Raw genomic sequence first — 24,047 nt, forward strand, 5'->3', positions numbered from 1 at the left:
ATTTTTATTTCATTTTTAGTAAGTTCTACTTTTAAAAATCAAAATACTACAGAAATAGAATCACATTTTTAGAATAAATTTTATAGAATTGTTTTAAAAATATTTTTTAAAATTTTAAATTTAATAAATAAGCTAGTAATTTAGCATTTTTAGAGTAATATTTTATTTTAAGTCTAGCTATTAGTTTTTCTTATATTTTCGTTAGTGGCAAATAGTCAATCATATATATATATATATATATATATATATATATATATATATATATATATATATATATAAAAATAAAGAATCTAGGTTTACCTACGTAGTGCCACCACAAATCAAGATTCCCTTTTAACTTATTTTATTTTCAAAGTTAGCCTTCATCTTTTGTGAAAAGTTGTGACTTGTATAAAAAATTATGACTTTTTTCGAATAGTTGCGATTTACTAAAATTTGTAACTTTTATGAAATGTTGTGACTTTTCGAATGATTGTAACTTTTCCAAAGAGTTGTGACCTCTCTGATAAGACACAATAATTATTTGTTCAAACTAGTCTTTGTTGTTTATAAATAGAGAAATTTCTTCTCATTTTAAAACAACAAAATTTTTGAATTTCTTCTTATTTTTTTTCCTCTGATAATTAAATATTTATGTACTTTGCTCCTGTTAAATGATTCACTGACACCATTGTTTTGTTTTTTCATACTATTATTACAGTTCCTAGTATGTTTCTTACGGTTATTAATTTATACTTATATTATTAATTGTTATTTTTGTTTATGTTTCTACATAATTATTATAATAAGTATTTGTTAGTACATATAAGATAATAAATGTTAATGGAGTATTCAAGCTAGTTTTTTCTACTAGAACTGGTACATTAAAATCTCTAATTTTTTCCATCAACAATGTCATTCAATTCCTTCAGATACACGGATGTAATTTTGTGTTTTAAAGAAAATCCTCTGAGAGTTACTCTCTCCATTTCACAAAAAATAACCTGGTTTGACTTGACACGAAGTTTAAGAATATAAATTTTTTTTTTGAATCTTGTGGTCCTAAAATTAAAGTTAGGTTAAATGTACGAAATTGTCATTTGATCTTGTGCCCTTAAGCATGCCATATGGAAAACTGAAATTAAAATGTTACCAAAAAAAAGAAAAAAGTCTTTTTTTTTAAACAAACTAAAAAGGAAATGAGGCCGTTCTTTTTTAAACAGAAGAAGTAATAACTTTTTATGTCCATATTTTTTATTTTTATGTTGTTGTTATCTATTTTTACTAAATTTTATCGTTGGATATTATGAGTACTTTAAGGATCGAAAGTCGATTGAAGTGTTAGTCAATTTTTGAGGTATGTTATTTCAAAATATTGTAACTTTTATGGTTAGAATGATTTGTTATCAACTCATAGTTTATTCTTTTTAATGTATGGTTTTTCTCGTTGTTTTGTGGTCTCCTTAAAATTGTATAGCTTATTTTTCATTTGGTACGTATATGATTTTACTTGGACAAAGCTTTCGTTCTTTTATTGTTTTTCTTTTTTTCCTTCTCATTTGGCTCTTCTAAATATTTTTTGTGTGAGTTATGACTATTTTCGACAAGCTTAATTTAAAGAATATGAAACAAAACCTGCTCCAAATAAAAGTAATACATATTTTAAGTTACAAAAGATATGTATATTAACATAGATTTGTTGTCCTTTATGTCCCAAATCATTGCTATGCATTTGAGTTATCTAGGTTATACTCATTTTTAATTTTTTGTTAATGTCCGAGAATATTTATTTAACATGAGTACTCTAGAGTCTAACACGTTGATCTACTTATAATTTCATAATGCAAAAGTTATACGTAAATATTTTTGAAAAAATCATAAAGTTGTATTGATGAAACATCTAGAAGGGCTTTCGGAGCAGCAGTTTAACGAAGAATGAATTTTTAAAAGGGTTAACAATATTATTTTGTTGTCGTTTCAAATTTATTTTTCTCATTCTACAAATTTTGTTAGACTAACAAAGTAACAATAACAAAAGGGAAAATACCCAAGTACCCCCTCAACCTATGCCCGAAATCTCAGAGACACACTTATACTATACTAAGGTCCTATTATCCCCCTGAACTTATTTTATATGTAATTTTCTACCCCTTTTTAGCCTACGTGGCACTAGTTCAAAAAAAAAATCAATCATCGTTGGGCCCACAAGATAGTGCCACGTAAGCTAAAAAGGGGTAAAAAATTATTAATAAAATAAGTTCAGGGGGTAATAGGACCTTAGTATAATATAAGTGTCTCTGAGATTTCGGGCATAGGTTGAGGGGGTACTTGGGCATTCTCCATAACAAAAAGTGGTGAACTTTTGACCTCAAACGAGTAGATTGTCACAAAAATTATTTATGTTATTGTGGTGTATATTTTTAACGGTCTTAACTAATATATAACTAATATTTATTATCGAAAACTTTCATACAATTTTTTTTTCACAAGGAGTTATTCTAACCATAAAATTATCAGATTCTAAAGTTTTCATGTACAAGAAAATAAAAAAAAGTGATGTTTAATCGCTACATAAAAATATCACTCTATTTTAACAAGACTATTATATCATCTAACATATACTATGATAAATTATGTAAAAGATAAAAATGATTAGATTCAACATATTTACTCATTTATGATATATTCATAATTCTTAAGATATGTCACAATGCCAAATCATTTCATTTATGTTGAAATATACTTAAAATCTATTTAAAAAAATTTCTTATAACAATCTATTATTGAAAAGGTTGTTTAAAAATTTTGAAAAATTATTTATTTTGTGCTATATTGTGATAATATTACAGTTCCACCCAATGAATTCATTGTTGCTATATTGTGATAATACTTTGTAAAATCTGGAAAATTATTCAAATTTTGGGTTTTTTAGTGTTTTGTGCCTAGTCTTTTGCTATTGGTATCACTATTTATACTGAAAATTATAATAATTTAAAAATGTGAGAAAAACACATTTTAGAAATTGAAGAAATGTTAGGCAGCATGTCATTTAAAAATTCTATCTAGGAGTTCTATATATTGTTGAACATATTACTTTTCATGATTTTCAAACGGTGTAACTAAGAAAAGTAAATTAAAATTTGTGAATCATCTTGGTTTTGTTAATATCAGTCCAAGTTATATATACCATTATTTTTTGTACGTGTTAAAAAAAACTAGATTCCTTTTGAATTTTTATATGGTAAAATTTTAATCAAGTGCTTTCAAAATTTAGAGTTGTCGATATATGATTATTGATCAAACTCAAGTTTTATATTTTTATTGTTTAAATAATTCTTTTAGGTCTAAATTATATGTTTTAATTTCATTTTTAGTAATTTTACTTTTAAAAATTGAAAAACTACATAAATAGAATCACATGCATTTCAAAAAATATGTTTTGGTGTTACTTTTTGAATAAAAAGAAAATTAGTATTTTGAAAATTATAATAAATTGACGAAGTAATAAGTCAATATAAAAAGTGATTTTTGAATGATATTTATTCATATATTGTTATTCTCTTGGTAATAATTGTTTTTATTTGTGTAACGTTATAAAGTTATGACTCGTCTTTATTCTCAACTTGCTTAATACAAGGGTATAGAATAGTAGAAGACATTAACCATGGAGAATTCAGATTATCAACAATATTTTTACTTTCAAAATAGTCTTTAATATTATGGTTTATTTAATTGTTCACTGTATGATCTGATTTAATAATATTTGAAGTTAGTTTACTTTAATATTGAGTGAGAGCGAAAATATTTTTGTATTTAAAAGTTTTAATTGTTATAAGAATTTGTGTTAACCACGAGTTCAAATATTGACACTACAACAAAAACAACTTTTAACGGCATTAAATATTGATACTAATAAAAAGTGTTAAAGTCTTTATCCGCATTAGTTAAGTGTCATTAGAACCGATACCGTTAAAGACTTTATGAACATATACAAAGAATGACAATTACCGCTAAAAATATATATTTAGCGGTAATTAAAAATTAAATACCGCTAATGATCATTTTTATCGTAGCGTGACATCCTTTTCAAAAAGAATTACTCATGATCAAATAATTTTTACTGGAGTATATAGTTTGTATAAAATTCATATATCCTCATGCTCATAATCATAAATGCTCATTCTGTTTTCTCTTTTGCTTTATTCACTATTTTTCATTTACAGGCATTCTAAAAAGTATTAATTTTTGGGCCAATAGTTTGACACTATTTTAATATGGTTACTACAACTGTTAATATGAGCTAGTTCATCTCATTTAGGTCAATTTATACAGATTTTGATATTTTACATGCCAGTTCAGGTTAGCATATTTTTTATATGGGCTAGAATATAGTCCATCCAACCCACAAGTACGTGGGCTACAGGCTTGCCGGGCCAACTCACTTTTATAAAAATTATATTTTTTTATAATTATTAATTAAATTATAATTGTAATTTAAGAAATTATCATAAATATCGACAAAATAATATTACATGATATCTAGATTGAAATAGTAAATCTAATTATTTTGGGTTTGGACTCTCTCTAATTTTAAATTTTAATATTATATTATATTTTGGAAATTTAGCTAACTAGTCAAAAAAAATCAACTTATTTAGTGATAATATCTATTACTTTAATAATATTAGTAAACATCTCAAAAATGTCATTATTTTAAAAATAAATAATTATTCTGATATTATTAATATTTTCTCTCTCATTATTTACAATTTTTTTTACTCTCTCATAGATTACACATTTTCCTATATTTTGTAATTGGATAGATATTAATGTCATTTTAATTTTTCTCTTTCTTTTCTTAAGCTTATCAATTTTTCTTTCTTACTTTCTTCCTAATCAAATCCCCAGATTTTTCTTACTGTCTTTTCAGTTTCGCTATCTAACATTCTTCCAAATCAATTCCACAGATTTTTGATACAATATATTAATATTTTCTATTATTCTCATTTAATTTCATTTCAAGATTTGATTTGAAAATTAACATTGATTTGAGTATTATGTTTTTCAAATTCCTTATTTATTTACTTACTATTTTAGTATTTTTTTTTAATTTTTTTGTTTTGTTGTTGTTCTTAAAACATTTTTTTAGGGTTTGAGACTACATAATTCTCACTGCAATGGACGTTTTCAAGAGAGTTACTAAAAGTATTGGACAAATTAATCAAAGTTCTTTTGATTTTTCATCATTTAGTTTTTTTTTCACTCAAGAACTAAACAACAATGTAGGTTCCACTTCTAAATCTAAGGAGGATATATTACGGGGGGAAATGTCTGAATCCGTCGATGTGCAAAATCCCACACAAATTCATAACCATGAAGTTGAAGAAGACCAATTTGTTGGAGAAGAGGTATTTTTATGTTCTGTGTCTTGCATGTTTAGTTTAATTTGTTTAGTAATTGTTAAGATTCAAAAAAATTCATATTACAATGCGTCTGGAAGTGTATATGGAATTTTTATTATGTTATAGTTAGTAGTTATTTTTGTATTTCATATATTTATTGTATTTTGTGTTCTGTTTTTTTTTTTGTGTTAGTTATGTCAATGTAACACATTATATGAGTTTGATTGTGTATATTTCATAGTTTTTAATTTTTTTGTATTCATAGATTTGGAAGTGTATATTGAATTTTGTTGCTATTTTAGTCGGTATGTATTTTTGTATTTCATTGTTTTATTGTATTTTGTATCCATAGATTTGGAATTGTATTTCATATTATTTAATTCATTTTTTTTTGTTTTTTTTTGTGATAGTTATGTCAATGTACCACATTTAGTATTTTTTTTTGTATTTCTTAGTTTTATTATTTTTTTGTATTCATAAATTTGAAAGTATATATTGAATTTTGATACTGCTTTAGTCAGTATGTATTTTTACAATTAATAGTTGTATTCATTCAAAAATTATGTTGCACTGTTTCCGAATTTGACATTTTTCTAATTTGTATTTATTTAAAGATATGCCAACTAGTTATGTATTTTATCTAAGAACGAGTACACCAAATATTCAATTATTTCTCTTTAATTTTATATTTCATTCACTTTTTCATCATACTAATTTTTTGTATTTTATATATTATTATACAAAATTCTAAATAAAAACTAGAATAAATAGAAATACAAATAAAATACATAATGAAATGAATACATACAAGATTTTTGAAGAAAAAAAATAAAATATGGGGAAAAAATATATGAATACAAATATATTTCTTAAATGACTATATAGATACATTCGGCATACCTATTGGAATGAATACAAACTAATAAAAAATTATAATAAATATAAATAGAATATATTATGGAATGAATATAAATTTAAAAAGGTAAGAATTCTGGAAAAAAATGAACAAAGTTTAAATTTTATTTGAAAATGTAACTGATGAGAAAATTAAGTGATGCTTACCTTTTTTTTTTGAAATATTTTCTCCCTTGATTTTCTCCTTTTGTTATTAAATAATTATATTCTTTAAATAAAAATAAATAATAAAAAAATAAATAAGATATATAACAAACTAAAATTTGACATTTTTACTAAATATTGAAATGTTAATGAGTCATCTTAAATGTTAAAATATTGACATTTTGAAAAATTTTTCTTATATTTTTTGATTGATTTTTATTGGCCCTGCCCTATCAATATTTTTCAATTCCCACAAATTAGTACGCTTGTTCAGGCTGAACTAAAAAATTCTTTTCTTAAATGGACTCTAAAAATCTTAAATTCAATCCTATTAAGGGCCCGTTTGGATGGGCTTAATAAAAGCAGCTTTAAAAAAGTACTTTTGAAAGTGCTGAAACTTATTTTTAAAATAAGCAGTTATGCGTTTGGATAAAAGTGCTGAAGTTGTTATGCCAAACGTGAAAAGAGAAAAATAGAAGAAAGAGATGTTAGGATTATATGGGTAATTTGGAGATTGTATAAAAATATTAAGGGAAAAAACATAAAAATGTGGTCAACTTAAAACAGCTTATAAGCTAAAAAAAAAACACCCCTACCCCATCTTTTAACTTTTGGCTTAAAATAAGTTTTTTTTAACTTAAAATAAGCTATTTTGAGTATTGCCAAACAATTAAATAAGTCAAAAACCAGCTTTTAAGTCAGTTTGACCAGCTTTTAAGCTGAGCCAACGGACATTAGCCATATTGACGATTCTAACATTTACAAAACTATTCTAGGCCCATATTTAAAAGACCGGGACAAATTTGACATTTCAGAGAAAATAATTGATTTTATTGATATTTGTGGTTAACAGCAAAATACTACTGCTTGGAGAACAAGCAAGTAATGCCCAAAGGAAACTTAATAGACAAAAATGTCCTCACAACAATTTTCTGACATTATGTTGACGGAGAGGTGCTTCACTCTAACTTATATAATAAGAGAATATAGGTAAAAGGAAAAAGTGTCACAACACCATAATTTTTTTATGAATTATTAAAATATATTTAAAAATTAAAAATAAGAATTAAAAATGCAAATACTAAAAAAAACTTTAAAAAGTACTAATGTAACTGTATGCACAATAACTTCCCATAAAAATAGGATTTATTATTGAAAAATAAAAATTAATCTTTAAAATATTTATTTAAAATAAATATTACTAAATTGTGTTTATAAAAAAAATTAATCTCAAAATTTAAAATATTACTAAATTGTATTTAGAAAAAAATTAATCTCAAAATTTAAAATATTACAAAATTTTGCTGTATAGATATTAAAATATTGTATTATAAACATAGATATATTTTTTTTAAAAAAAACAAAACTAAGAGTTAACTGAAAGTCCTATTTAAAAAATTCATTTTTGAAGAGGCTTATGGGAAAATTCAGAAGCCATTAGATATTTAACGAAGACTTTTGAAACATCTTATAATATGTAGATAAATCTAGAGAGGAACCAAAGTATAAATATTTTATGGACTTATAAAGTAATTATTAATTGTACTTTAGTACCTAGATTGTAGTATAAATAGAGGGATATTCATTTGCTAAGCATCAACCAAGTTGTAAAGCATTCTTCCAAGCAATACCAAAATATTCTTTCAAAAGCTCTCTAAATCTTCGTAAGTGTCGCACGAAACATCCGTAAGACTCTAAGTCTATGATAACACCGTTATCCAAATTGATTTTGGATTATTATCCTTTTCATTCATATGTTCACCACGATTGAAGTAATTCTTTTTTTTTTGTATTCTCTTAGCGATCTTAGTTCTGAAGGCTAATTTGAACTTACAAGATCTTGAAAGAGTAGTGAATCAGTTGTCAAGTGCCGCACGAAATATTAACAAGAGTCTAAGTTCGTGATAATACCGTTATCAAAATTGATTTTGAATTATTGCCCTTTTCATTCATATGGTTCACCACAATTTAAATATGTATGTAAATTTTGTTAATTTATTTTGTCATCTGTTTGCTATGTGAGTTGTGTCTTTGTCATTCTCATGAATTTGTATTCTGCTTATATGCTTACTGATTAATTTTCGCATGTCAAGATAATTAGCTTAAATTGTGTGAAAGATTTATTTTGGTGTTTTCGGTTAGTCAGAATATGAAAATCACAATCAATATTGTAATCCTTCATTTTTCTTTGGTTCGTGTTCTTTTTCAGTTTCATATACTTTTTTGGCTTGTTGTAGTATCATGTGATATAGTTTCAATTGGGCATTAAGCTAAGTAATGTTTTCCTAGCATATCTTTTATGTGTCTTCTAATTTTGTCATAATCTTAATAATTAATTTTATCTAATTATGGTGTTAAAACGTGGATTAGTTTAGTATGCATATTATTTTCATATTTTTTAATTACTTAATTAGATGCATGATAAGGAATAGTGAAAGAGGGTCGATTTATTTTTATCGACACCATCCTAGGCAGTCTTGCAAACGCCTGCAACACTCAGCCTATCTTACTCACACAAATTTGACTAAGTATAGAAATACTTAAGCAGCAAAGTTAAACAGCTAACAGAATGTACAGGAGCTCGTCCTACCCTTTATTAATTTTACAATTAATACAAAGGGAAGACTTCACGAATTTGTCTAAGGCCAGAATCACACTCCATAGCCTAAACAAAATTTTCACCTTTATAAAATTTCTGCACATGGCAGTTACATGCGGCAGTTACAAATGACACATGTCTGACACTTGTCATCACAAAATTCAAACTAAGTTTTCAACAACTATATTTCTAACAGATAGAATCTAATTCAAATTACATCCTTATCCACACGAAATATTAATTTTCTAGCACTTAGAATATTTCAGGCTACATTCCAACACTTAGAATATTTCAGCCAGCTTCCAACACTTAGAATATTTCAGCCAGCTTCCAATACTTAGAATATTTGAGCTGCCCTCTAACACTTAGTTTTATTTCGGCAATTCACGTGAGATGCCTTTGTTCTTGACATTGTCAAGTTTTCATAGTTTTGCCTTGTCAAGCCAACACGCTGCTTTGCCGATGACTCTAGCCCGCACGTAAGTCTTGCATGTTCAAGTTGCTTTGCCAACACCCAAGCACCTTGAACATGTGTTGCACTGTTTTGCCTCCATTCATGTCAAGACCAATGCCCAAGTCCTTGATATTTCTGCACGTAGTTAGATCAAGTAGTTTACGGGTCTAACAGACCACCCGCACCACTTGAACTCAGATGTCGTCATCGAGACTGTCTTGAGATAGTCCTCGATTTGAGCATCAAACTGCCATAAGTCTTTCGCCTTCTCCCAAACTGCGTCAGCTGCACTCTTGCCTTTCCAATGAACCAAGAATTCTGTCTTAGTATTCTTTTTACTTGTGCCCAAAACCCGGTGATCAAGGATTTCTCAATTTCAGCATCATACTGTGTAGGTACTGATGGAGGATCGCTCTTTGACCTGTTTCTGCCCGGATCATCTGCATCTGCAAAGTAAGGTTTCAAGAAACTCACATGGAAAATGGGATGAATTTTCAACCTTTATGGCAGCTTTAATCTATAAGCAACTTCACCCACTCATTTCACCACTTCTAATGGACCATCATATTTAGGAATCAAACCCAATGTCTATTCTTTCTTGCAATATGTTTCCAGATTTGTGGAGTAAGTTTTAGTAACACTTTGTCACCCACATTGAACTCAACTGAGCGACGATGTTGATCAGCATACTTCTTCATGCACCGCTGAGCCTTGCACAAACTATCCTGTGCTTCAGATAACATTTCAAGTCTGTCCCTTGCAACCCTGTATGCTGCTGGACACTTTCCCTGATTTTTAGATTTGGCAACATCTAGTGGCGTCATAGGCTGTTTGCCTAAAACAATTTCAAAAGGGCTCATTTCTGTTGCAAACGACTTGTGCAGATTATAGAAGAACTGCGCAGTGTCTAACAATGCCACCCAATTCCATTGACTTGCTGTCACATAGTGCCTCAAGTATTCTTCCAACAAGTGATTAATTCTTTCCTTCTGCCCATCTGTTTGTGGATGATTCGCAGTAGAAAATTTTAACTCAGTTCCCATCATATTGAACAAAGTTGTCCAAAACCTACCAGTGAACCTTGTATCTCTATCACTCACGATGTCAGCCGGAATACCAAAATACTTAACCAAATATTTGTAGAACAAATCAGCGACAACTTCAGATGAACATAGTTCAGGTGCAACAATAAAAACAGAATATTTTGAAAACCTGTCAACTACCACCATGATAGATGCTTTATCATCTACCTTAGGGAATCCAGAAATGAAATCCATGCTTATTGATAGCCATGGCCTTTCAGGAACAGGTAAAGGTTGCAACAAACCTGCTTCATTCTTACGTTCAGTCTTGTCAACTTGACAAACATGACAAGTCCTGACATATGCCTCTATATCGTCTTCCATTTTCGGCCAAAAATAAACACGAGACAGTAAGACTAACATCCTTTCAACACCTGGATGTCCAGCCCAAGCAGAATCATGCACCTCTTTCATTAAGTCTTTGCGCAATCCACCCTGATTTGGTACAACGATCCTCCCTCTTTAAAATAGAGCAGATCATCCTCGATCCAATACCGTATCATTGTGCCATCTTGCACTTGACCCATCCATTTAACATACAATGAATTATTTGCAGCATACATCTTGATTCTATCATAGAAATCAATTTCGAGTTTTGAAATTGAATATACTGCAACAAATACTTCTTTTCTACTCAGCGCATCAGCAACCTGGTTGTGTTTTCCTGTCTTATGTTCCCACACGAAATCGTATTTCGCCAGAAATTCTTGTCACCGTGCTTGTTTAGGACTCAACTTTTTTGTGTCTTGAAAAATGTATTTGCTACATTATCGGTTCTTACTACAAATCGAGTACCTAAGAGATAAACTCTCCAAACCTGCAGACAATGTACCACCACAACCATCTCTTTTTCATGTGTTGAGTATCTCTGTTCGACATCATTAAATTTCCTACTTTCAAAGGCCACAGGTTGACCTTCATGCACTAATACGCCACCAATTGTTTTGTTTGACGCATCAATGTGCACTTCAAATGGTAACTCAAAATTAGGCAATTTGAGTATTGGTTCAGATGCAATAGCTTCCTTCAAATTCTGAAATGCTTCATCACATCGTTCAGACCAAACCCACTTCGTATCTTTCTTCAACAAGTATGTCAAAGTGGCTGCCCTTTTTTAGTAACCATTAATGAATTTTTTGTAATAGTTGGCCAATCCCAAAAACGACCTCAAATCCTTCACATGACGAGGTGCCTGCCAATCAAGAATGGCTTGCACTTTCTTAGGATCCATTCGAACTTATTTTTTACTAACAAGATGCCCCAAAAATTTTATCTCCTGTTGAGCAAACTCACACTTTTCCATCTTAACATAAAGTGTGTATTTTGTCAATTGAGACAGAATCAAACTTAAGTGATTAATATGTTCATCCAATGTTCGACTATAAATGACAATATCATCTATATAGACAACAACAAAGTCATCAAGATAGTCAAACATTACATTATTCATTAAGTTGCAAAATGTTGTCGGAGCATTAGCTAGCCCAAATGGCATTACAAGGAATTCATATGAATCATATCTAGTTACGCATGTTGTTTTTGGTTCATCACCTTCTGCTATCCTAACCTGCCAGTAGCCTGCCCTAAGATCAAGTTTTGTGAACCAGCACGCTTTGCTCAACCTGTCCATCAAATCCTGCACCAATGGAATCGGATACTTATTCTTTACAGTTGCCTTGTTCAGCGCCCTGTAGTCTACACACATTCGCATCATTCGGTCCTGTTTCTTTTGAAATAAAACGGGGGTACCATATGGAGTCGTAGATGGCTGAATCAATCTAGCATCCAACAACTTGTTCAATTATTTACGCAATTCAGTCAATTCCTTAGGAGTCATATGATAAGGAGCCTTTGCAGGAGCAACCATACCAGGCAACAACTCAATTTTATGATCGATATACCTCATTGGTGGTAAATTCTTTGGTAATTCAGGCAGCATAACATCAGCATATTGTTTAAGTAATCCAGCAATACAATTAGGCACTTCTATCTTAACATCAGGTTTCACTTCAACCAAGGCAGCAAGTGTAGTGTCATCACCCTTCTTCAGCCCTTTGTCGATTGACATAGCAGACAAGAACATTCCCTTGTCTTTATTCTTTGCAACTTTATTAACGTTCCCAAATAGATGAACTCCTTTGAGAAATCCAGCATTGCTTCCATTCATGATCATCACTCCATCTAAGTGAGAAAACGGAACAAACTGGAATTTTTTTATAAAATCAATCCCAAGTATGATCTCAAATTCACCAAGCGGCATCACCATCAAATTATGTTTTCCCACCCAACTTTCAGTCGACATAGACACACCATAAGCCATACCCACAATGGCATGTGCTTAGCATTGACTGTTTTGACGTAGGAAGGGCTTTTAGACAACTTCAGCCCCAATTTTTTTTAGCAATTTTCACATCTACAAACGTATCAGTGGCTTCTGGATCAATCATTGCCATCACACATTGTTCTTTAATTGTCGTTTCTATATGAATTAGGAAAGCATGAGGATTCAAAGTACTAGACGTTTCTCTAACATTATTAACCCACATAATATGGTTGAAGAACAATCCCAATGGATTTGCCATTGCAGCCACAATTTCCTCATCTTCCTCCCTTTGATTTATATTTCCAGCAAGCAAAGCGTTTATTTTTTCCTGATTCAGACAAGACTTGGCCAAATGAGGACCATCACAAGTCCAACAACCCTTAGAATTACCAACTTAGTTCTTCGGTCTGTCTTTATTGTCCTTCATTTGTGCCTTTCCTTTGTTGTTTGTACAGTCCTTACGGCCATCCTTTATCCATTCCCTTTCTTATCATTCTTTTTCTTACTTTTTGAAATAGAGGGAACATCCGCCAAAGGACGAGTTATCTGTAAATCAACCAACGAATCTGCAGCAACAATTGCCCCAGGCAGATCTTTAACATTCTGCCTCCGAAGTTCGTTTTGAGCCCAGCCTTGCATATCCCAAATGAAGTTGTGTAACTTATCCTCATCAGACCTGTTTTGAATGTCTAACATCACAGAGGTGAATTCTTTAATGTATTTCCTCACCGAACATGTCTGCCTTAGCCTATTTAAGTTATCCCTTGCAAGTCAAGAGGCGTTGGTAGGAAGAAATTGATCGCGCATTTCTTTTATTAACTTGTCCCACGTATCAATTCTAGGACGACCAGCAATTACATCATCTGCATTTTGAGTTCTCCACCAAAGTTTAGCATCACCCGTCAAGTACATTGTGGTATTGTTTAACTTGTCAGCGTCAAGCACCCTTGCAGCAGTAATATACTGTTCCATGTCCCAAATGAAGTTTTGTAGTTCTTTAGCACTTCTTGCACCACTAATGACTTTAGTTTCTGGAAGTTTAACCTTAGATGATTCAACACGATTTGAACTTAATGTAGCCACAGCCCGACACAATACAACGATCTCTGCACGAAGGTTTTCACTATCCTTCTGCAGTCCCTCAAGTTGTTGTGTAGTTGTGTTAGGAAAATTCACGATTTCAGTGATGTATTTATCAATATTCTGTCGATATGCACCAATCTCCCTCTAAACTTTCTCAGCGTTAAGTCTCAAATCAATGATTTGTGTCAACAGATTCACAAACGAAAGATCTCCCAGAGTATCATCTGTAAACCCAACGAATGCTTCAATTTTTTGTGTCAGTTCCCACAGTTCTGTGTTTTTTACCATCGTTCAACCGTGCTCTGATACCAATTGAAAAAGGGTTGATTTATTTTTACAGAACACCTCCCTAGGCAGTCTTGCAAACGCCTGCAACACTCAGCCTATCTTACTCACACAAATTTGACCAAGTATAGAAATACTTAAGCAACAAAGTTAAACGGCGAACAGAATGTGCAGAAACTCGTCCCAACCTTTATTAATCTTATAATTAATACAAAGAAAAGACATCATGAATTTGTCTAAGGCCAGAATCACACTCCATAGCCTTAAACGAATTTTCCATCCTTATAAAATTTATGCACATGACAGTTACATGAGACAGTTACAAATGACACCTGTCCGACACTTGTCATCACAGGATTCAAACTAAGTTTCCAACAGTTATATTTCTAACAGATAGAATCTAATTCAAATTACATCCTTATCCACACGAAATATTAATATTATAATACTTAGAATATTTCAGGCTACTTTTGAACACTTAGAATATTTCAGTCAGCTTCCAATACTTAGAATATTTTAGCTTCCCTACAACACTTAATTTTATTTCGGCAATTCACGTGAAATGCCTTTGTTCTTGCCATCGTCAAGTCCTCACAGCTTTGCTTTGTCAAGCCAACACGTTGCTTTGCCGATGACTCTAGCCCGCACATAAGCCTTGCATGTTCAAGTTGCTTTGCCAACACCCAAGCACCTTGAACCTGTTTTGCACTGTTTTTCCCCCATTCATGACAAGACAAATGCCAAGTCCTTGACATGTCTGCACGTAGTTAGATCAAGTAGTTTACGAGTCTAACATATAACCTCACTCTTTTTCCCTCCATTCTGCTATTTATATGCATGTTCCTAGTTAACATATTATTCTATATTATTTGGATTTTCTAGGTAATTTCTTTTCCGAGGATTACATCTTGCATTTGTATTTTGTTTTTTTGTTATAGTTATATAACATCGTGATTTTTTGGCAGCACAATCATGTCAACTCCTTGTTACAATTATGAACGTGATTGCTAAAATTTCACCTATCTTTTTTGATCAAAACATGCCGATTTTTAAATGATTTGTTTGTTATTAGAATGATTATAGATTCTTCGAAAGAGAAACTATGTAATATTCCTCCATGTTTGAGGAAGACGTGGATTGCTCTTAAACCCTTAATGAGGTATTTTTATTTTGATAGTTCTCTTAATCATACAATTCATGTAAATTTTTGTTTATATAAAAAAAATTGTAGTCCAAATCAATAGATTAGGCAGTCTGACCTCTCCCGACGAGACTGTTATTTATGCTGGCGATTTGATTTTGTTGTGTACATTGTCGCTTAGACAGGCTATTTGATGGAGAAAAATTTTTGAATTCCGAGATACTTCTTATTTTCTACGGAGGAAATTTTTCTGAATTAAAAGAAGAATTCAAAGTAGATACTAGTGATGAACTCAAATGGTCCGAATGTATTGAATTGAAAAGAATGAATATTGATTTAAAGATAAGGACTCTATGGTATATAATTTGTCTTATTTTAACTTGGTAGTTTTTATAAAGGTATGGGATATAGGAGAGAAATATTTTTATTCATGTACATACAAAACTGTAAAGTATAATATTAACATAAAACTAGTCATATTAGAAGTGACTTGAAATATTTGCCTAAATAATATTTGTCTTACCTAATATACGTAATTGCTCTAAATAAAATATATGAACTAAAGTGTGAATTAATTCGAATGTTTATTGTATAGAACATTTTCTTAGTTACGCAGACAGAGGAACTAAGGTGTGTGAACACTAAAGTGTGAATTAATTTGAAAGTATATTGTACAAAAACATATCTTGTGAGTGTGCGCTCACGCGCGCGTGCATACGTGTGTATGTGCACGTGTGTGTGTGTGTGTGTGCGCATACGTACGTTTGTGTGGATTGGATTCTGTCGTTATAGAACAGTCAACAGGAAAAGAATTGGGGCCAAAAAATATTTTGGTAGTAACTTGAAATTTCTAGCCTAGTCAAAATTTAGACGAAATGTAAGTCAGTGAGGCATACGAAAATCTAGTAAGGAATGAGAGATATAATTATGAATTGGATTATATGAATGTATAGTTAAGACGACAAGGAACCCGTACGACTTAACGAAATTAAATTCGGGCGAGTAGAACTCTCGAAAATGATCTTAGCGTGAATGGGTAACATTCTGTCTTAGTGCAATCCGCTAGAGAGGAATTAGGGTGCCAGAGCGGGATGGGGTTCGCATTAGCGGGACAAACGCAACTTAAAGTCGTAAATAAACCACAAAAATGTTATTCTTCTGTATTTTTCAACTTTGAGAGCTAAGGAACGACCCTAGGGGTTCTCTTGACGGTTTTCCACATTCTTGAGGCTAAAGGTAAGATTTTAACTCTCTAAATTTGATTTTCAATTTGTAGAACCTAATTTCTTAGATTATTATCGACGGGAAGGGTTTTTATTAGATAATTATGGTGAAAAAAGTCCTAATCTGGTTATAGAAATCATGGGTTTGGTCTAGGGTTATTGGGTTTGTTATAATCCGATAATTAGACCTTTGATTGTTGATCCTTGCATATATTAATTGTTTGTAGACCTAGAACAAGCGAAAAGAATTCGGAAAGGAAAAATTCAGGAAATCAAGTTTGGATTCGAGGTAGGTGATGGTTGTGATTTCATAATTGTGTGATATATGTTTGTTCTTGCTTTACTATGATGCATGTATATATGTGAATGTTGCATCATTGGTCACACTGATTGTAATGAGATAGACGAATGATTATATGTCATGATTCACTCTTGATTGTATGACTTGAAAGTATATTTGTGGTGTGTTGATGGATCAAATTGTCACGTTTCGGCATAACTAACTTGGATCGGATTGCCACGTTCCGGTATAACTAACATGAATCGGATTCCTACATTTGGGTATAATTAATTGGGATCGAATTGCCACGTTTCGAAATAAATATGGAATTGGCTGTCACATTCCGGCATCAATATTAAATCAGATACCATGTTCTAGTGCACTAACATTTTGGGCTAAGGTTCCTTTAAATTCAGGCTTCCACAGATTTCTCTTGTTTAAGTTCACTCTCTAAGGACTCAGATTATTTGTTGAAGGTGTTTGTTTAGTTTCGAGGTTATGACCCTTGTTCTTAGACTTGTTGCTAGTAGAGTTTTGGTACATTGACTTTCAGGTTCTAGGGATTGTATATCCGCATTTGTGTTTGTTCATCTGTTTATTAAACTTTCGGAGCTTATGAGAACTCCTTCATAAATTATTTAGTTATTTAAACTTGAATATGTATTTTTAAATATCTTAGTTTTAGCTTTAAATTGTTGGTTGGATTATAGTAATGGTTCTCCCACAGAGAGTTAGTGTGGGTGCATATATATATATATATATATATAAGATGCTAATAGACAGAGACAGATCTAGAATTTCAAGGTCGGGGGTGCCACAACGTTCAAGTAAGATAAAAAGACCGGTTGCTTTAATTTTGAGTTACAATCAGGTTATTAATTTTTTTATTTTTATAAACAAATTGATCAAATGTGCATATAATAATATTTTCTTTTAGATATTATGTAATCGGAGATAACTAAACAATTCAGTTTTTATTTTCTTCTTGGAATTAGATGTCTTATTCGCTGAAACTTTGAGAAAAAAAATTATATTAAAATTTGAACTTGTATAAACCATCTAATAATATTAACATAATATATTAATCTTCCATTGACTTTATGTGTTGTTGGAGATATATAGTTGGGAAAGAATAAAAATTGTAATTTCAGCCTATTCATCTTACTTAGAAAAAACGTCGTTAAAGATCGAAAGAACCTTCAAAATTAAAAAAAAATTGAAACTTATGTTTTCTAAAAACTACTATTAAAATAATATTCATTTGACGCTCATAATTCAGTACTCACAAATTGATAAAAAAATACGTTACACTCATATCAATAGATTAATAATTAGTGTTGACACCCAATTTTTGACCCACGTCGGTACAAATTAATTATCGAGCTTCGTGAGTTTTTCAAATTATTTAAAGTTAATTAGTCTTATAAATCTTGCGAAAATATATATATGTATATATATATACATATATGTATATGTATATGTGTGTATCTTAAGTATTCCTAATTCCCAGCCCACTCCACTCCTCTCTCCCATTCCCAAAATAAAATTACCCAGGCCCAACCCCTCTTAATCTTCAGCCCCAACATTAATTCCCAGGCCCAAACTCCCCTTTTAACCCCAACCCGCTAACTTAATACTAACCCAACCCAATCCCCTTTCGACCCGACCCGTTTCCCCTTCCCCATTTCTTCTTCCCCTACGCAACATCCCCATAATTCCCAGAAAGAAACGCGACAAATTCCCTTGAAATCGCGCGATTCTCAGATCGAAAATCCCCAGAAAACAGACGCGACCTCTCCTCATCGCGTCTCTCCCTCACGTCCTCTCTCCTCTCCTTCCCTCTCTCCCGCGTCTCCCCCACGCTCGCTCTCTCCTTCCCCTCTCGACAGAAACCCAAAAAAACAGACCGACTCCTGCAAACGCCAACAACCCCACGCTCTTCTCCTTCCATCTTTCTCTTCGCGTGAACCAGACGGAAGCGCAGAGACCCATACGTTGTCGAGTAGGTCTGCGAGGTGTCAATTTCATCCTCTCCAACACGCCTGTGCCATGGAAGTTTGACCGAAATGGGATTCGAATTTCGAATTCAAAGGGGAGGGGCTAATTCCTCTCCTCTATAAAAACCCATTTCTCTTCATCCGAAAAGGAGGACATTGGGGGGAGAATTGGAGAGTTTATCACGAAGAGTACGAAAATTATCGAAATATTCTGGTTCTTTTCTGTCTGTAGCCGGAAAACGTTGGGGATTTGATTTTAAGGTTGGTATTTTGTTGAAATTTTAGAGAGAAAATCTGGAAGAGTGTTGGGAGTTAGAAATTTGGTGGGACGATTGAGCGAAAAATCGAAGAGAGGGAAAGAGTCGTGCAACTCAGGAGACTGAAGTCACGACCCTATTCCCTTTGCTCGTCGGGTCGTTTTCAATACCGCTTTGAGCTCATTTGGTGGTGGAAGCTTGCTATATCGCTCGTCGTTTCCGTTCGTTGCTTTCGAAAAGGTAAGCTCAACTTACCCACATGTTAATGCATTATAGACATAGTGTAGTTTAATTCATTGTTTGAGTTTAACACTGTTTGTTCTTGTTGAAAGTTTGTCTGATACGATTTCTTGTTGTTAGTATGATTCATTGTTTTTTTGTGATTCATTATCATGTTGATTTGAACTATGGAATAGTTGAGCTCAAGCACATTACTCTCTGTTATTTGGCTTTCTCCCCTTTCCTTTGAAAGTTTCTGCAAATCTGTAAAGTGATGTGGCCATGTTTACGTTATGTGCTTCTTATGGAGTCATTTTACAATCTGTTTATATGTGTTCTTTCGTTGCTTAAAGTGAGCTATTCCTTATTTGTTCATCTAGTCTAAAACTTTCACTCGTTCCCCTCTTCGAGTTATTTGCTTGGGCTGAAATGGATCAATGAAGGCTGTGTGACATGTAATTTGAATTATGTTGAGATTTTCCTTCAAATATTCGGTCTGTTTTCGTAGTTGTTAAGCATACTGCTTAGAGATCGAGCTTGGGTTTTATGATCATATCATATTTATAAAGCTAGAGGAAATAGTAGTAGCTCATTTTTTGGGACTATAATGCCATATCTTAGCCTGCTTTGCATTTGATATTACTAATCATTCTTAAAAGTGGTGGGAATAAATACTGTTTTAGTTGCTAATAATGTGTGTTGTTGCTACCTTTTGCACTGAAATCGCTGCTTTAAATCTTGGTTTCTTTGTGTCCATCGCTATTTTGAATTCTCTGCAATGCATGGAGTATGCTGGATTAAATAAAGAAGGGTGTTTGTTTTGCATATTTACCAAGCAGCAGTGATGCGATTCCATGCATATGATGGATGCATCAGTATGTGTATACACCTTGTACTCATGCCATTCTCTTTATTGGGTGTGAAATCTTATTCTGTGCTAATGTTATTATGAATCGCTTTGAAGTCATCTATCCCCCTTTTAATTCGAACCTCCGAGTAGTTCATTTTTATCCCCGTTTTGTTCAAAATGTTTGCTATTAGTTTATCGTTCAAGGTGCTAATTTTCTTTTGTCTTGTTTTGTGTGCATGTAAAACTATTCTCGAGTCCTCATGGACCTCACTCCGATTCCTTGAACCTTCTCGTTGAGCCATAAAGGCTCAAAACACTTTTTCCGAGTCAGCCAACCCCTGAAAGGATGTACAGCATCGAAAGAAAACCAGCAGAAACTGCTGGAAAAGTTGTTGCAGGGATTTGAAGAACATGTATACAGCAGTATACATGTTTTATACATCTGTTATACGCTGATATACAGGTCGAAATGTGCACAGGAGGCCTAATCCGAAATCTGGGTCGATGGCAGTGAAAATACGCTGCTTAAAATGAATTTTCAACTCTCGAAAGTCGAAAAACAGGCTGATATACAGTCTGTATACACTGATATACAGACACGATATAATATAAATATGTGTAAAAAATGTGATTGGCAGGGGAACGTAGAGGGACGCCTATTCTAATTAAAATTCGGAATTAGGCAAACAATGCGGACGTAGGGTGCAGCCCGTATACATTAGTATACATTATCGGGCGACGATATACACTTGTTAAGTAAGTTTTAAAAATTGTACAGGTACAAATACGCAGGGCAATACAGGGAAAAGTAACGGAAAATATATATTCAAATAGGTGCAGGGCTTGAGAGGTCCAAATGGGTCAAATATATGCTGTATACAGCATGTATACACTTGTGTATACTTTGTGATTCTTTTTCAGGATTGGGCCAGGGCCCTTCAGCCCCCCTTTATTAACAGGCCCAAAGGCCATTTGTTTCTGCAGGTTTTAAAGAAGGCCCAAGTATAAGGATTAGTTTATGACAAGTGGGCCAAAGCCCAAATGAAAGAATTTGGGCAATCAAGCCACAGTTCAAATATTTCTTTCTCTATTATTTATTTGTTTGAATTATTTAATATCTTGGTAGAATTTTAAAAAATCTTCTAAAGGGGTAGCCATTTTTCATTATTTAAATTTTATTATTTTTGTTTTTACTTACTTTTATCACAATTTAGTTTTCCTTAAATTAATTCCCTCAAAATATCTCCCTTTAGAAATAAATAATAATAATAAAAAATAAAATAATAAATATTAAAATAAATTTTCTTTTTACTTAAAAAGTCATTTAGTCAAATCGCCGGTCAACCGCAAGTTAGCGGACATCCCGAGGGCCTAATACCTTCTCGGGATGTACATTGAACTTCGAACCTTTGTTTTTCAATTGATTTTAATCTGTTTTAAATCTTTTGAAATTTTTCTTGATTTTATCAAAATCAAGTGGCGACTCCGTAATTCGAAAAGTCGATTTTTTTTAAATAATAAGATTAATTGATTTTTTGAAACCTAGTCAATATTTTTTCATTTTTAAACCAAAAAATAGTTAATAGTAATTTTTAAATAAAACAGAAATGGCGACTCCGCTGGGGATTAATTAAGTTCTAACCATAAGATTTGACTGTTTGACTAACTGTTTTTGTTAAAATATTGTTTGTACTGAATATGTTTAAATTTGTCATAAATTGTCGTTGCATTCATGGCATATTTCCAATATATATGTATAGTATATTAAAGGACGGTTTGCGGAACCGCAGCCGGATTTTTTTATACTCACCCTTTTTCGAAATTAGCAGCAATTTATTGGTTCGTTAGGCGTCCAATGGTTGTCGCAAATTTCAGCCCAAATTGTCCGTTTGGGTTCCCGGTCCTTTCAAAAGCCACTCTTAGTCAACTAGCGTAGAGCCGAGCCAAAATCCCGAACGTAAGAGCATTTGAACTATGACGACCCAACGCCCAAGGCGTGTTGGGCCCATTAGAAGCCCACCTTGCGTCTATTTGGCCTAAATTGCCAAAAACGGACAATCATGTTTATGTGTTTATTGAAGGATGTATATGCATTTTAAAAACGCTTTATTGTCCACGGGGTGGGGGTTGACTAAATTTTGTTCGCTATTTTTGTAGGATGAACCCGGCACACAAACCTCTGAAAACAAGAGTGGTTACTGTCCCTGACCCTTTCCTCAAAGTATGGTGGAAGTTCATGAACAACGAAGATAAAGGAATTGTTCAGAAACACATAGGTCATCTTCCGTCGTTGTTAGAGATGAATGCATGGCCTAGCTTGATTGGAACGATGGTGAAATTCTGGGATAGCGAGAATATGGTTTTTCGATTCGGGGAAGTAGAGTTGACGCCGACTATAGAAGAAATTCTCATCAGTTATGAAAGTATCGCCATGTGCAACAAAAGGAAACGACATGCAGATACAGATCTCCTAAATCCTATAACATGGGATTTCGCCAAAATTAAAGAGATATTGTCATTGGTTAAAGCCGAGTGGATGGACAAACTCCCTGGTCCGAATATACCTTTCAGAAAGTTATATTATCGATTTGGGCGTGCAAGGGCTTATGAGAAACATGAAGATGAGTTCGTCTCAAAAGAAAAATGGAAAGAGGCGCGTCCCCTTGCATTTGCGATATGTTTGCTCGGCACGATGGTTTTTCCCCAAGGGCCAAAATACACTATTCATCCTAGTGTATTTATGGTCACTCATGCCATTTTTTATGGAGTGGATTACAAAACATCGACGAAGTATTACACTTTAGCGCCCATGATTCTGGCCGACATCTACAGGGCTTTAGACAAGTGTCAGAACGGAGAACGCTTCTTTCAAGGGTGTAATTTGATACTACAGTGGTGGATGATGCGTCATTTAATCAAGACTCATAACCCCAAAGAACCAGATCCCTTTAGACGATCCGACGAACTACATAGTCATGACTGGTGGTTGTATCACAATCGTTGCAACAAGACTGGAGGAGAGAGTTTTTGGTATCCGAGGCTTCGAGGGTTGAGAGAAGAAGACGTACAATGGTCGATAGATAGTTTGGTGGTAACTAAGAATATGGTGGTTCGAGCTGAAAAGGTCCCTTATTTGGTATTTGCTGGGTTAAGAGGAACTAGGCCATACGCCCCCGGTCGAGTGCTGAGGCAACTAGGAGGGAAACAGGAGTTGCCCCAGATTGCAGATATGAGGAAATTCGTAACTGACCACGAGAATGGGCGAGTGGCATTTTCCGAAGACATGCGTAGGATGTGGAGATCTCGAAGAGTGTTGGGTGAGCCTGTACCAGATAGGTTTCGTCCAGAATGTTCGAAGGAGTACAAAGAATGGTTGAAAAAGAGTCTCGCTGGAACAATTGAGCCTGGTCCAAACGTTCCTCACATTATTGCCGATGTTGGAGCCAAACATCAAGTCCGACTTCACCGCCTTCAAGAGAAGTTTGATAAGAGTGAATTAGAGCATCAACGTCGTCATTCCGAAGATGCCAAAGTCATAGCTCGATTGAAACAAGAACTGCGAAGGGCCAGACAATGCATGACAGAGTTAGATGATAGCATGGAGCGACAGATTCAATCGATAGAGGGGTTCAGTCATCAAGAAGGAGCTCGATTGGCAAGAGATCATCTCTGGGCGAATAGATATGCCATGTGGGAAGAGGTCAACATCGCCAAGAGGACCAGACTTGGCGAAGGATCAGAGGAGGCATGATTTTTACCATCCCCTGCGTGGGACAGTTTTATTTGTACTTTGTTTTGTAATTTATTTTTCAGG

The 24,047-nt window shown here is 32.8% G+C and overlaps 1 protein-coding gene across 1 annotated transcript; it reads right to left on the minus strand.

The window, feature by feature from the left end:
- Positions 1–9,697: 9,697 nt before the first annotated feature.
- On the minus strand, positions 9,698–12,895 carry LOC138348170 (uncharacterized). Its single transcript, XM_069296783.1, has 5 exons — positions 12,385–12,895; positions 12,127–12,270; positions 11,393–11,679; positions 10,143–11,010; positions 9,698–9,939 (listed from the first exon to the last, which is right to left on the minus strand). Exons 1-5 carry the CDS (start codon positions 12,893–12,895, stop codon positions 9,698–9,700), a joined length of 2,052 nt encoding a protein of 683 aa, XP_069152884.1.
- Positions 12,896–24,047: the final 11,152 nt, after the last annotated feature.

The sequence above is a fragment of the Solanum lycopersicum genome, chromosome 4, assembly GCF_036512215.1.
Source record: "Solanum lycopersicum chromosome 4, SLM_r2.1".
Classification (NCBI taxonomy): Eukaryota; Viridiplantae; Streptophyta; class Magnoliopsida; order Solanales; family Solanaceae; genus Solanum; species Solanum lycopersicum.